This window comes from Lontra canadensis, unplaced genomic scaffold (genome assembly GCF_010015895.1).
Source record: "Lontra canadensis isolate GAN:19392208 unplaced genomic scaffold, GSC_riverotter_1.0 scaffold4, whole genome shotgun sequence".
Classification (NCBI taxonomy): Eukaryota; Metazoa; Chordata; class Mammalia; order Carnivora; family Mustelidae; genus Lontra; species Lontra canadensis.
Window position 1 is genome coordinate 42444248 of NW_022630998.1, and position 15454 is coordinate 42459701.

The 15454-nt window shown below is 40.0% G+C and overlaps 1 protein-coding gene across 1 annotated transcript in view; it reads right to left on the bottom strand.

Annotated features, from left to right (window-relative positions):
• MAST4 (microtubule associated serine/threonine kinase family member 4) overlaps positions 1-15454 on the bottom strand; it is a 557439-nt gene that overhangs the window by 55733 nt on the left and 486252 nt on the right. The window contains 4 exon segments of the mRNA XM_032849379.1: positions 3659-3868; positions 5873-5948; positions 8223-8380; positions 14783-14861. Coding sequence (XP_032705270.1) covers positions 3659-3868; positions 5873-5948; positions 8223-8380; positions 14783-14861 — 523 coding nt within the window.

The following is a 15454-nucleotide window of genomic DNA, read 5'->3' on the forward strand; positions in this document are numbered from 1 at the left end:
AAAGAGAAAAAAGAACTCTGTATCTTAAAAAATCTTTAGTTAGTTTAGATTACACAAATTCCATTTTAAAACCTGTAAAAATAATCAGTTCATTCCTACTTCTTACTTCTAAGAATTATCAGCTGTAACTAAGGCCAAAACACACAATGGGTAATGTTAACTCAAACAACATTTTATCTACTAACAGTATTGGGAAGGGAGTTTTGTTAAGACAACACCAAACAAAATCACACAGTTAGTACGAGAAGAGAGAGAGTTTCCAGGCTGCCAACAGCAAGCGCCAACACTAATGGATACCCTGTGTTTGTATTTTAAGTGTTGGCTGCTATAAAAAATACTGAGACCCATATTTGAGTAGGTTATAGTTTCCTATGTATAGTATTTTCTTTGGCAAATACACCTAAGAGAGAAAACACAGGGAGACAAAAAGCATTCATTTGGAATTGACCTAGACCTGGGGACTTTAAAAAGACATCAGTTAAATCAAGCTGTTCAAAGCCGCAGGGGGACCCTGCCTGGGTCTGCAAAAAACTGACAGTGGGGAAAGTGGCCAGGAGATACCCTGCAGGCACACAATGCCACAGCTGGGAAGTGACAACAATTGCATCCTGGGGAAGGCAAAGGCAATTCCCACAATAAGACTCCATCTAAAAGGCACAAATTCCCCTGTGACTGTTTAGCTCCAAACCCTGGAAGGACACTGTTGATGCGATTCTGAAGACTGTTTCAATTTTCCCACAAGGGGAAAAAAAAAAAAAGGACTGAAGGAAATGTTTATCTGTGAAGATAAATAAGAAATTCCTATTCATAACCAAAACTTGCTCTTCATACCACAAATATACATGCTTCTCTGCTGAAAAGACAAATTTTCCTAAAAACCAACAATTAATTAACTAATTACTTTTTTTTGAGAAAGAGAGAGAAAGAGAGCACGCGAGGGGCAGGGAGAGGAGAAAGAATCTTAAGCAGGCTCCCAACCTGCTTGGACCCAGCGTGGAGCCCAACATAGGGCTTCATCTCAGGACCCTGAGATCGTGACCTCAGCTGAAATCAGCAGTTGAACGCTTAACCAACTGAGCCACCCAGCAACCTCAAAATCAACAATTTTTGTGTCTTATATGGTGCATTCACATGATTTTTGAAAGCTATGAATTTTTTTTAATAACTGCCATGAAACAATCTGCCAGGTCTGTTAAACAGAAATAAAATTCAGTGTGTGGGGGGGTTAAAGATTTTATTTATTTGTTTTAGAGATAAAGAGAAAGAAAGAGAGAGTATGAGCAGGAGGGAGGGGCAGAAGGAAATGGACAAGCAGACTCCATGCTGAGTGCGGAGTCCAGTGTGGGGCTGACCCCACAACCCCAAGATCAGGACCTGAGCTGAAATCAACAGTTGGATGGCCAACTGACTGAGCCATCCAGGAACCCCACTGGGGCAGATTTCAAAGCAAATCACTCTGGACATTGATTCTATCCTTTTCAGAGAAAGCCTCTGAAGGAATGAAAAAGGCAGGACTAAACTAGTAATTTTAGTAATATTCTGGGACATGTATGTGGAATTACAGGAGTATCTCACAGAAGCTGACTATACAGATACTCTCTTATCTGCTTCTTCTGTTTAAAAATGCACTATTTGGGGCGCCTGGGTGGTTCAGTTGGTTAAGCGTCTGCCTTCAGCTCAAGTCATGAGTTTAGGGTCTTAGGCTCAAGTTCTGCATTGGGCTCCCTGCTCAGCAGGGACCCTGCTTCTCCCTCTGATCCCCCTCTCCTTTCAAAGAGCCCACTCATGCTGTTTAAGTGAAACCCCAAAACAGATCATTACAAAATGCATTGTGCTCAATGGGCCATGTTAGGGTTTTTACTTGTAGGCGGAATGGAGTCACTGAAGACTCTTAGATAGATGTTCTTACAGCCTCATAGGAGCAAGAATGTGGGGGTTAGGATTACCGCCTTGGTGGAGAGATACTCAACAGCCAGGCAGACACATGAATTTGAAATCTAAGAGAGAGCTGCTGATCTGAGATGCAGAATGGAAGCCATTAGAGTTCATGGGTCTTTAAGATAGCAAACAAGATATCTCAAGTGGGGAGGAGCCGTGGGCCACCAATCAGATACGGGAAAGCTAACTTCTAGAAAACACAAGTTAGAAGAGCCCTTGGAAGAAGCAGAGAAGAAACAGAGGTACCAAGAATAAGAATATCTTGAAAGGAGGGGGAGGGGTTAGCAAGAGAGAAAGGGAAAACTTTAGTATTGCTAAATAATATTCAGTTAAACAGGCTGCTCTGAGAGAATGTGCGGTGGATAGAACAGTAAGGAGGAAAACGGACTTCAATGAGTTCAGTGAGAGGTCAGAAGCCATTCACTCCATAAGCTTTCTCCTATGAGTTAGACATTATTCTAGATGCACAAAACAGACAAAATCCCTGCCCACACGGCCACTATAGCCTATGCTGCAGGCAGTCCCTGAGCCATCAGTCTGTGATGACATGAGTAAAATTACTGAGAGTAAGCACTTAGCAGCTCTTATATTTTTACATTGCTTATACATCCAAATGCACGATCATTTTCCTATACATTTATTTTCATTTTAATATGTGGAAGAATAGGTGCAAGACAAACTGGAAATGAACACCAAAACCCAAAAACAACGTATTTACCAGCCCTAAAATATGGTGAGAAACACTGCCTTAATGGACCACGGTAGGCTGAAATATGAGTAATGGGAACAAAGTACAGAAAACTCTGTCGGGATGTTGGGATGGGAAAGAAAAGAAAAATAGCGGCTGTCGGTCAGAGAGAGATCTCACCAGAACTAAACTCAGTTGGGACAGATTGATAATTTCCAGAAAACTAGGATGCTAGTATTTTCCTTCAGGTCCACGCAATTATTTACATATTCATGGTTAGAGAAAAACACGTACAATCATGCTGACATGGGCATAGCTTCTGCCCTGTGAGGTAGAGAAATACAATACCGAATATATAGGCTAAACAGGTTTTACTTATAGGTTGTGACTGATCAATTTCAGTCAGTAGAGCAATATATACACTAATTGCATTCTACCATACACATTCCTTCCTGTCCTGGTTATTATCAGGAGCTAAGCATTCAAGGGGTTGGCTCAGGCAGGCCCTATGTTTATCTGTCTTTTGGAAATTGGATATTTCGTTAGAAGAGGAACTGACACTAATGAAAATATAAGTTATCATTTACTGCCCAATACCACGTGCAGGTCAATTAATAGGACACAGGCCTAGAAGAAGCCAGCCATTTTCCATTTAGCTTTTTCAGGTATTAGGACTAGATAGCATCCTCAAATAACACACACGTACTCAGGCAATTTATAACTTTATGGTTGGGGGTAGGAGGAAAAATCACTGCCTCAAAATCCTTCACAATCCACTTATCCCAGAGCCATAGATGGTTGGATCCTGAGGTTCCTATAAAGGTTATTACATTAACTTTCTATTACTATAAATGATGACGACAATCAATTTATAGAAAGTAGCAATCAGTTTTTTCTTCTTCTTTGCTTCCCTCCGAATATGAACTCTATCTCATGGTTAAAACGTGTACGCAAATGCACTCGTGAAATTTCTCTTTTTTCAGGGGAAAAGCAAAACGAATCAGAAAACTTTACATGGTATGTGGTTCATACCTCTTGTAGCAATTTATCTAATTTGTGCTGTAATTCAAGGAAGTATCGTGAGGTGATGAGACCCTGGTGGGATTTATCCAAGCAATCTCGAGCCAGTTCAATAATCTGATGGTGAGTGAAACTAAGCACTCCATCTGCTAGAGGAAGTACGTGGTCAGGGGAGTAGCTGGTGATAATTTCCTTCAGACGTTCTTCCATCTGAGCTGTAGCCTAGTTAGAGAAGATGTGCACACACAGATGAAATACAACAAAACACACATACGGACAATCATCACATTTATGTAGCATTTTCAGAGGCCTCCACAAATTATGAAACAGATTTCTCAAAACTAATTGTGTATACACAATATCATTACATACTTGTCAAAACCCACAGAATACACCTCCAGGTGTGAACCGTAAATGTTAACTACGGACTTGGGGTGATTATGATGTGTCAAGGCAGGTTCATCGATTTTTAATAAATGGACCGCTCTGATAGGGGATATTCATGGGGGGAAGGTATTTGGATGGGTGTGCTGGAATGGGGAGGGTGTTACGGAGGCATGGTCGGGGGTATATGGCAATTCTTGGTACTTTCAGTTCAACTGCACTGTGAACCTAAAACTGCTCTAAAAAATAGTCTGTTCTTTAAAAAAAAATTATTCAAATTCAATTATCAAATACTGTATGTTAGTTTCAGAGGTAGAATTCAGTGATTTATCAGCTGGATATAACACCTAATGCTCATTTAAATTTTTTTTTTTTTTAAAGCAGCAACAGCAGCCTTATCTCATGGAAGAAAGATGTGAAGTAAAGGGAAAGTGACTAACCAAGGGTGATAATGATTTTTTTCTATCCTATCAAATATAAAATGGTCTATGTCAGCTTCTTCAAATAAGCCAAACAATACCGTGCGTTGTTATGTTTTCATTTTAAATCTTGGGCTCTTTCTTTCACATGGATGTTCAACAATATCCAGTTAAATTTTTACCTATTCAAAACTCAGGACTGTTGCTGGAATTCCGCAGGGTGGGCTAAGAGTCATTTTGTTCAGTAGGTTTAAATGCACCAGGAACATCCTTACCCTTCTCTCAAAAAGCTACATCTTGTATAAAAGGCCAAGGAGATTACTTGGGTACATCTATCAAAAATTTCCTTTGCAACTCTGACTTCATTTTCTGTGATGCCCTAGTGTCTAATCAGTATCCCCTGGTTATATTAATTGTCTATGCAGAGAGGGGTGCCCTCTGCCTCCTGCTCCTCTCTAAAATCCCAACCAGCACTGACTATGAAGAGTCAGGACCTATTTCCCTGGTGACAAGGGACAGGTAATTAATAGCTAAGACGGCTTTAATCAATGACATCAATGTTGGGTTCATTACAAATAATAAGTACTCTACTTGTGATTTATGAAACCAGAGATTTCCTTTCATTTTCTTGCCTAGGGCTACACGAGTAGCTGGGGAGGAACAGGAACACAATGGAGAGGTTGTCTTCTCCTGACCGTGCAGGAGCACTAGGGGAAAGGTCGTGCAAGCCAGGGATGGGGAGCGTCAAACGGCAGCTTTCCGCAGCTGGGGCGTCTGTCAGCAACTCTTTAGCAAGTCTTTTTGGGCTCAGTGTGAATTCCCTTTGCCATTCTATTGGGGAACATTGCAACTGCACCTTCTCTTCTAAATTAATAGGGTTAGACATATAATTGCTGAAGACACAGGAAGTCACAGAAAAAAAAATGAGGTTTTTTGGGGGCTGTTTTGTTTTTTAAGAAAAAAAGACGTTCATCACATACCACTCTCCAGGCGTCTAAGGAAGGAAAAGGATTGCCCTTGACTATACAGCAGGCCCCAGACAATGGGCAAGCGAGCATGTGGGTGCAGAGTCTCCCTCTCCCTGTGGCACCCCACCAGGCCCACCCCGTGGGTTGGGCAACCGGCAGGATTTGCTCTAGAGGGAGTTCAGCACACAGAGGGTGTGGTTAGTGCTCAGCCACTTAAAGAAAAATTGTTCAGTAATTTTTACCTTTCTTAGAAGCTGTGGTGCTGTTTTATACAGTAACTCATTACTACGGGATTGGCCCATGCCTTCCCATAACAAACCACCTTATCCCATAACAAACCACCTTATACAGTAACTCATTACTACGGGACTGACCCATGCCTTCCCATAACAGACCACCTACACCCATATTGCCCGTTGGTTTAGATGCTAGACATCTTCAATTCAGTTCATTACCTTTGGGAACCTCTCTTTGTAGACATGGTTCATCATAATTATTTCATGGTCACAGCAGGCGGGAGAGCGTCCAGGGCTGCAGGCAAAGCAAATTACCGTTTGAAACTTGCCTCAGCATGAAATGAAAATAAGCTTTTTATTTATAAACAACTGGTTGGATCAAAGTACTATACAATCTTTGCAAGAAAAGAATATTAGGTAATAAACTACAAAATCAGTCATTAATACATACATAAATACCCACAAACAGTGACACCCTGAACAGGATTCAAAAAGGAAGCTCTAGAAATGGAATGCCACAAAATAATGAGAGCTACAATATAAAGAAGTTCAGAAACGTTCTTAAATCGAGATTATATTCTGTATGTAGAATGCATTTCTATTGTTCCGGAAACCAATTAATGAATTGCAACATAAAACAAAATAAGATCGTTCCAAACAGCAACATCGAGGACACACTGAACAGTGCAATTTCACACTTTTTTCCGACACCTGCGCTCTGCCACGTGCCACTGAAGAGGTCTGATGGTCTTCCACAGCACAGGTGTCGCCACTGAAATCCATTTTCTAGCCTCGCAAAGATCTCTCTGGGATGCTGAAGTCAGCATTACGTACAATATGAAACAGAGGCATGGAACTGTTGTGTGCTCTTCTTCCTTTCAATAGCATATTTCTTTCTAGTGTTACAGAGTTGGGCAACCTCAGTGAGGACGGTGTTTACCCTTCTGGGAGAATACAGCCTGTACTAGATACCCAAGGAACTCCTTTCATAAAACCATAAAATGGGCACCCATTGTTAAAACACAATGTCCCTAAATGAATTCATAACATTGAACTTTTATTCCCTAACTCAAAATAACAACACGTTGCCAAATCATTCAATGTGGGTACATTAACTATCAGTTTATTATCCTAAATAATATCCCAGCCAGGGGCACCTGGCTGCCTCAGTCAGTAGAGCATGAGACTCTTGGGCTTAGGGTCATGAGTTTGAGCTTCATGTTCAGTATAGAGTTTACTTTAAAAAAAAAAGAAGTACAAAGGGGAAAACCCTTATCAGTAAACTTTGATATTCAACTGAATACCTGACAAACTATTTTTACAGTAAAATCTTCAACAGGAAAGTATATCAATTCTACAGCTGCAAGCTTCATACTGTGGAGATGGACTGCCTTGATCATCCTGCAGAGAGGACCTGCTGCCCCAGCAGTTGGGACTACAGAAGCAATCAGCCATCAGTCCCTTCAAAGATGGCCTCAGCTGCAGTCACCTCACCCAGGCCAAGTCCTTCTCAGGGTACCGCACTCAGCAACTGAGGTAGGGATAAAAAGTAAGGGCCATTTGGCAGAGAGGGATAACTCTGATGGCCATGCCATACCCAGAGCTCCCTGTGGAGTCAGCTGTGTGGCACCTAGAGTTCTTTCTGCTCAAGTCAGCTTGCTGGCCTTCCTCACATGGGATAAATCCTAAGCACCCCCTAATAAACATCCTGAACACAAATCTGTTTTAGAGTCTACATCCTAAAAAAAAAAACAACAAAAAAAAAAAAACAACAAAACCCCAAAACAACAACCTGTAAAACACATCAAACTATCTCTCTATATTTCTGGCCCTACTCAATGTCAAAATTGAAGGGACATAAATTCCTAATAATTTATTCATAAGCTTGGAAAAAGTAGAAACTCATGAAGGGAAGAAAGATGAAAAATATAGATGAACTTTTATAATGTGGAATCTGAAGGAAAAATCTTTTTTTTTTTTTTTTTTTTTTTGCTGTCCTTCCTTTTTAGCCAAGCTTACTCATCTTAAAATAAGAACACTAAGTGCTCCTGTACCACAGTTAGATTGCCTTGAAATTTCCAATGCAAGAAGGTTTTACAGGAGGTCTCTTTAGTCCATCATGATTATTGCTACTCTCCCAATTTACAAATTGAAAGAAATTCAAAGAAAAACAGAGGGCCGCCTGGGTGGCTCAGTCATTAAGCATCTGACTTTGGCTCAGGTCATGATCTCAGGGTCCTAGGATCTAGACCCGAACTGGGCTCCCTGCTCAGCGGAGATCCTGGTTCTCCCTCTCCCACTCCCCCTGCTTATGTTCCCCTCTTGCTGTGTCTCTGTCAAAAAAATAAATACTATTTTTTAAAAAATAGGAAAAAATAAAGAAAAACAGTAAGATGCCTTTTAGTGGTAATTACCAATATCACATAGAGATTGGAAAAATCACACGATATTTGGGGTAGTGCACAAATCAATTCACACATAGATGAAATAGAGGAAAAAACGACTTCCCTTGAAATGGTTAAAAACAGATAATCCAATTAAGTAAGACTTTTCAATCAGGTCCACCTACCTCAGACTTCGGGAACGGGGGCGCATAGGCGTGTTCCTGCATCTGTTTTCTGTGGCAATGCTTTCGGTAGTACAAAAATGTTTCGACAGGAAGTGCAATTCATCTGGCGTTGGCTGGTAGGGTAACTGATGCAGCTTCTCCTGGGAGGAAGAGGAGGACTACAACAAACCACAGGGAGGTTAGAGGACCCTGTGAGAAAGTGAATTCAAATTCAAGTGAATTCACAAGCAAAGCAGTGAACCTGGGTGACATCACCATTTTATAGTTTCCCTTTCACATTATAATTATAATAATTAGTGTCTAAATGTATACCCTTACTGCTTTCTCTGTGAGGTCAAAATGCCCTCCATATTTCGTCTCATTTGTCTACATGACCATTTCCCAAAAGATCGTTTCCTCTCTTGCAGAAAATCCAGGCTCGGAAAATGGGGAAGACTTGTTCAAAGCCAAGGCAAGAAAGTGATACCTGGACAATCTGGGTGCATGAAATGACAGATTAGTTCTCAACTCAGTATGGTACCCTTGCTTGGACCACTGCTCACAATTAAATACTGTGGCTTTCCGGTGAGTAACGTAAAATGACTTTTATGATGTGTGATTATAAATAACATAATGAGATCTTCCTTTACAAGGCATGCCGTCTGTCGATACACTGATATGTGCCTTGGGTGAAAAGGTGAAGAGATAAAGATACTTTTCTCACTAATGCCATTACTTTAAACTTTGGAATTTTTTTTCTTCCTTTTTTCCTTTGGCTAAGACTCCCTCTTCTCTCTCTCTCCCTCTCTCTCTTTCTCTTTTTATTAACATATAATGTATTATTTGCTTCAAGAAGTACAGGTCTGTGATTCATCAGTCTTCCACAATTCACAGCACTCACCATAGCATGTATCCCCTCCCCTCTTTTCCTTTGTTAAAGCAGCTGCAGTGGTGGTTTTTTAAATTTCTTGCATATAGATTTGCTTTCTGAAAACTGTCACTTCATACTTAGAGAAAGGTAACATAGAAAAAGAGAGTAACTAAATAACACTGTTTTTAATCAATCTGAGAAACAGAACTATAAAGCAAACAGACTTTTCTTTTTGTTTTCACTGGGAGGTAAACTCTATAAGCAATTCTAACAAAAGAGACTGAGAAATTTTTGAGCAAGAGAAACATGATTAGAATAAGCAAATTTGTAACATTAACGCTCATCCGAAATCTCAGTTTTAACAGTTTTTTTTAAAGCTGTCATTAGTTTAACAATAATTGCACTTCATAAACACTGAAGCATCACAATGCAGTAACACTAGAAATTAATGACTAAAGCTTAAAAATACCCTCATACCTTGAAATTATAAAACACCTTATGAGTCCATACAGAGACAAAGAGGAATTTTTGTAATATAATGAGATTGTTTTATAAGCCATAAAAATGAAAACGCTACTGGAAAAACTTATGAGTTAAACCAAATCTCTATTCAGAAGAGTATAAGCACAGCCTTAAACACTTTTTGCTGGGGAAAAAAACAAAAAAAAAAACAAATAAAACACAATCTAAGTCAACTCAAGCAATCAGGAAAAGAATAATAAAATCACCGTAAGCAGGAAAGAAACCTTAATGATCAAAGTGAAGATAAGGAAATTAGCTAATAAAAAAATGTAAGTAAGAATCTGTACATAGGTCTCAGAGGAAAATCAATGTCCACAGTTCTGTATCCAGGACTGCAAAACCCTGAAACCCTGAAGTTTATTCCTAAGACTACAGGAATCCCTTCCGATGGCCCAGCATCAACTGAGCTCATGGAAAGCTATTTAAAATATGCATTCAATCCACTTAGTGGGAATGTTGATTTAGGCTTCTACAGAAATATTGATATATTTGATTGTGAGCCGCTGGCCCATGTGCTGCTGGGCTGTCAGGGAAAGTACAGGGATCCCGTTACCTTTCTAAAATATGAAAATTAATTCCCAAACACACTGGGCTCTAGAGTTTCATGTAAAGTATCAGAGTCCTGCAGTGACATGGAAATGACTTTGAAGGGTAAGTTCCCTCTCTGGAGGGAAGGAGCAGAAAGGTACTGGGGTGGGGGCAGTGTTTTACTTGAACCTTTAACATTTATTAAACAAAATAACAATTTATTTTAAAAAACAGCCCTAGCAAATGTAACAAAATGTTAGCAAGTGTGGAAAATTCTGTGGTTCTACCATATATGCAGCCACAGAACAAAACTGCCTAAGGAATGTGCCCCAGGTTTAGCAATAGGAAATAAGGCAAAATGAATGATGCAGTGGTGTTAAATGTTCCAACCTTAACACTAGTAAAGAAGAGAGGAGGCAAGGACTCCTCTGGGGAAAAAGCCTCCTTCATCTCAGTTGGAACAAGCAAGGTACAAATGGGAGGAGGGTGATAACCTATTCAAGGGACAAAGGATGGGTTCATGGCATTGGGGACAACTGTAGGCCAGGAAAATGGGGCCCCAAAAGGGAAATGATATTGGACAATCGAAAAATCCAAGGTTAGGTTTTAGCAAAGATCAGGGACTCATTCAGTGGAGAACTTTCGAAGCCAGCGAGAGGGACAAGACAGCAGAGGTGCAGGCTTGCCCCAAGACCGCACACCATACTTCCAACCACCTCCACTGGTCAAGGCATCCTGGGAGGAGAGCTTCAGTAATTGGTCTGGGAGTTTCCGATAAACTGTGTCTGATTACTTTACACTTCTAGCATATTCTCTATGTGTGGTGTCAGGTCTCCTCACCCAACTGGTCTGCACATGACTTTTGATAGCATCATAAATCAAACCCACATTCATAGAATAGAGAGTTATGTAAAAAAGCTGTACAAGACTTTCCCAAAACTGTTCTGAATAATGATATCGTTTAATCTCTCCAGATAACCATTTTGCAACAGACAATACTCATATGAATGCATAATTTCCTACTTCTTATTAAATGTAGTATCATTTTATAGTCATACCTCACATATGTATAGGTATTTATATTCTTATTTCCATTTCCTCAGCAGAAAATAATTAATCTGTTAAGAAATATGGGGGAATGTCCTCCTCCTGCTGCAGTTCTGTATTACTTATTTTGAAATTAAAAATTATGACCGCAATATTATCTTGGAAAAGTTCCCCACTGATTAATTTTAATGGAAAAATCTGGAGTTGAAAGAAGTTGCAAAACCAAATATTTTTCTGGAGGGACTGATTAACTTCCTATGACCAAATCTTTTCAATGTTAGAATACAGCATTTTTAACACTTGCCAATGGTACAGTTGCCATATATCCAAAGGATAAAGATGGGATGTTTACATTTCAATAGTAGTAGTGCCGGAATTCAGCAAACAACACAATTACCTGCCAAACTTAAGTTGTATGTTCCAAGTGTTTGTAATTTTGTGTTCTGTATGTTTACTTTTAAAAAATAACTAAAATGCATTTTGATTGGCCTCATGACTAACAGTTAACCCACAAAACGAAAACCAGAGAGTGCCTCAGATAAGATTTAGAAAAGAAGAAAATGAGGGGAGTCTGGCTGGCTTAGTCAGTGGAACATGTGACTCTTGATTTCAGGGTCATGAGTTCAAGCTCCACAGTGGACATAGTGATGAACTTAAAAATAAAATATAGTATATCTTTTTAAAAAAGAAAGAAAAGAAGAAAATGTAACTACTAAGCAGTTTTGGGCAAATTTTGCCCCACTATGTAAAGGACAAGAACCCAAAAACCCTGAGAGAAATGAAAAGTAGCTTTTCAAATTTTCACTCCTTATATTTATCAACAATCAATAGGGAGACTAGATAACTGAATTTTTTATATGTGGAGCACCCACACTTCACACACTTAACAGTTCTGTGCATCTTTTGGCACAAAGTAATTTGAAAGCTAAAATTTTAGAGGCGCCTGGATGGCTCAGTTGGTTAAGTGTCTGCCTTTTAACTCTGGTCATGATCCCAGGGTCCTGGATGGAGCCCTGCATTGGCTCCCTGCTCGGTGGGGAGTCAGCTTCTGCCTGCCACTCTGCCTGCCTGTGCTCTCCTTCTCTCTCTCCTCCTGTCAGGTAAATAAATAAAATCTTGAAAGAAAATTTTATTTTGAAGGAAATAGTAGGAACATGAGGTCAACAATTGTATGTACCATCTTCTTTAATAAACATTTAAGAGAAAACCTAAAAGCTATCTTAACGCTGGTCAGCAGCTGTCAGTTAGAAACACAGCAAATGTGTGTGCGTGTGTGACTAAATGCAGTCTCATGGGGCTTCTTTCTTAGACACATATGGAAGTCAAGGATGGTGATAATTCATTGTGCCAGATGGCCAGGTCATGTTTATTAATTAAGATATTTATTTTAAGAAATACCATGTAAATTCCTTAAAAAGAACCAAGAGCCTGGAATCTAGACCTGACTGTATCTTCAAGAAAGGAAGGGGTTGGTCAAAGCCCCTCAGTGTGTCATTCCCTGTGTCTTACATTTCTGATAAATAAAAGGAAGAGAACGGTAGCAATTGCACAACACAGTGTGTTGCTTGATTAAACAAGACTACTATGTCACACTGGAAGTAGTCAGGCTAATGTCTAGCACATAATAAATATTTCTATACTGGCTTTTAAAATTATTTGTACCAAATGAGGTCTGATTGTACCATATGAGAGACTGGCTTTTTAAAGTGGTGTATGATTTAATAGTTACAGATGGAAAGATCTTGTACTCTCCCCTATTTTTCTCGCAACAGTCAAATTACTGTATATATACGACACTAAAATTTGACTGAAGGGCGAAGCGAGGTCATAGAGCTGAAATGAACAAGAATCTGGAGACAAGAGACTTCTCTGAAAGTCTGTAGAAAGTTAACTTTCAGAAAGTTACCCTTGCTTTTCTTTTCATTTAGTTTTAGCATCCATTTTCACACTGGAGTTACCCACATTTTCAACATCTAAAATCAACAAATGACCAGTAATGACTCTGGACACAGCAGCCCAGGGTGGCGTCACTGTTTTTTTAGTGACAGTTTTATCCACCGAAACCATCCATGAGTCTGAAGCATCCTCTCCAGGTGCAAGGTTTCTGCATCATTGAAATGTCTCAAGGCTGTCAGGATGCTTCACCAAAATTATCGAATTGGACAATAAATCCACATACCAAACTAAATGGAACAGAAGATATGAAAATAAATTACCTCTCCTCAGTAAAATACCAGAGAGATGGTAAAAAACAATCCAATGAATTTTAACAAGGCAGTATTAAAGTGCTCCAGAAAATTCATATTATATTGCATCTGGAATTCTGGAAACTCATAATGTAAGGCAGCAATGATACCAGTTAGTTTATAAACAATGATAATGCCCTTTCTTTTTTTAAAAAAAGCATTTATTTGAGAGAGAGAGGGAGCAAGGTAGCGGGGGTGGGGGTGGAGTGGGTGGGAGGAGAAAGAGAATCTCCAGCAGATTCCCTGCTGAGTGAAGAGCCTGCTGCGGGGCTCGATCCCACAACCCTGAGATCCTGAGATCTTGACCTGAGCCGAAATCAAGAGTTGGACGCTTAACCTACAGGGCCGTCCAGGCGCCCCAGTTGTAATGTCTTTTCCATATAAGTATGTGCTGAATGTGCGTGCTTAGCACAGAGCTGGGGCCTGTGAAAAACCAGCAGCACCCGCCCAGTGGAACAACGGATGAGTAACCCTACACAATAAACCACAGACTTTCACAAAATGAAGATGGAAACAGACCAGAAGGAAATCTAAAATCATCAGGTCCACATTTCCCGTTTGTCCAAGGGCGTTCGGCCCTTCCATTAGGTATGTATCGAACGCCTACAACAGTCCTGGGGTTTCTAAATGACCTCCAGCTTCCAAAGCTCTGCAGAGACAGATACCCCACAACACCACAAATTTAAACTGAGAAAGCATCTATCTAAACTTACTGAATTGTTTCCATTCGTTGGTAGAGCTCGTGTTGAAATGTTACAGTTTGGGGCAAGAGCATCCTTCTTTCTTTATCCTATTTCCATGGCTTCATTTTGTCTCTTTGTCTTAACTTACTACGAAATTCTTTTAATCTCTCCTTAAAAAAAATGTCTTACCTAGGAGGTACAGATTTAAGGCTTGCCATTTTTTTTTTAATTTGAAGGAAAAAAACAAAAAAAACAAAACAGCAAAAACAAACAAAAAATCCCTGCATCTAAGCCACACAAGAGGAAAAAAAAGACCCGGGCCATCAAAGTTTAATGGCGTTTTCAGTACTGATATCACTGGTGTGGAACCAAAGCAATAAAACCAGATTGAATTTCCCCCCTCCACCAACCCCCCTCCGAACTACACCAAATGGTATTAAAACAAAAGCTCCCAATCTCCTCCAAACTTGTGATCCTGGGACTTAACTCAATTTATGCACCATAGTTTAAAAGCTTGCAGCAAAGAGTATGTCCTTTTTACATCTGTCAGCTCCTCATGTGATGAGGAACCTATTCAGAGTGACAGACATGCCAAATTTATCTCCTCCTTCCTACCAGAGAAAACACGTGCTATGCCAGAGAGCTGTGTGATTGTGAGGAAGAGGAGAACAGTTCAGTACTTACAGAGACTGTGGAGCTGGGCGTGTTTGTCCCATAGCCAGAGGAGGGGAGAGAAGCCAAGGACCAGCGGCGTCCATCAGTCCTATCGAGAGAGGGAGATTAACTTTGGCCAACACTGGAGCACTGTTACAGGGGGGCCCCAGGGAAACCGAGTATTTTTAGTCAAACAAATGATACAAATACGGTCAGTGAAGATGTGGAAATGTTCAGCACGGGCCAGAGTAAACAAACATTATACAGCAGGTTGACTTTTATTTAAATTGAATCGATATAGCCAAACAAGTAGAAAGTGAATGGGCTGATCCATATTATTGATCTCTCGCTAACACACTTTGACAAAATGAATACTGGGGATAATTACAATGGTCAGACTCAGCAGATTCAAACGAATAAAAACAGAAAGGGAGGAGGAAAAAATACTTGTGTCTGGAGGCTGATCACTGAGGTCATGGGTCTCTGGAAGGGCCTGAATTCCAGCAAGGTCTAAGAGCCTGTGGGGACTTCGATGACATCCTAAAAACTCTCCACTTATTTTCAAGGGAACTGTCTTCCTCCTCACACCTAGGGAGGGGATTAGTGGGGCTCAGGGCTGGTTCAAGTCTTAAGTAGCAAAAAACTTTCACACTAAAATAGTGACTGACTTTATGGTCAGAATCTCTAAGATTTACTATCTTC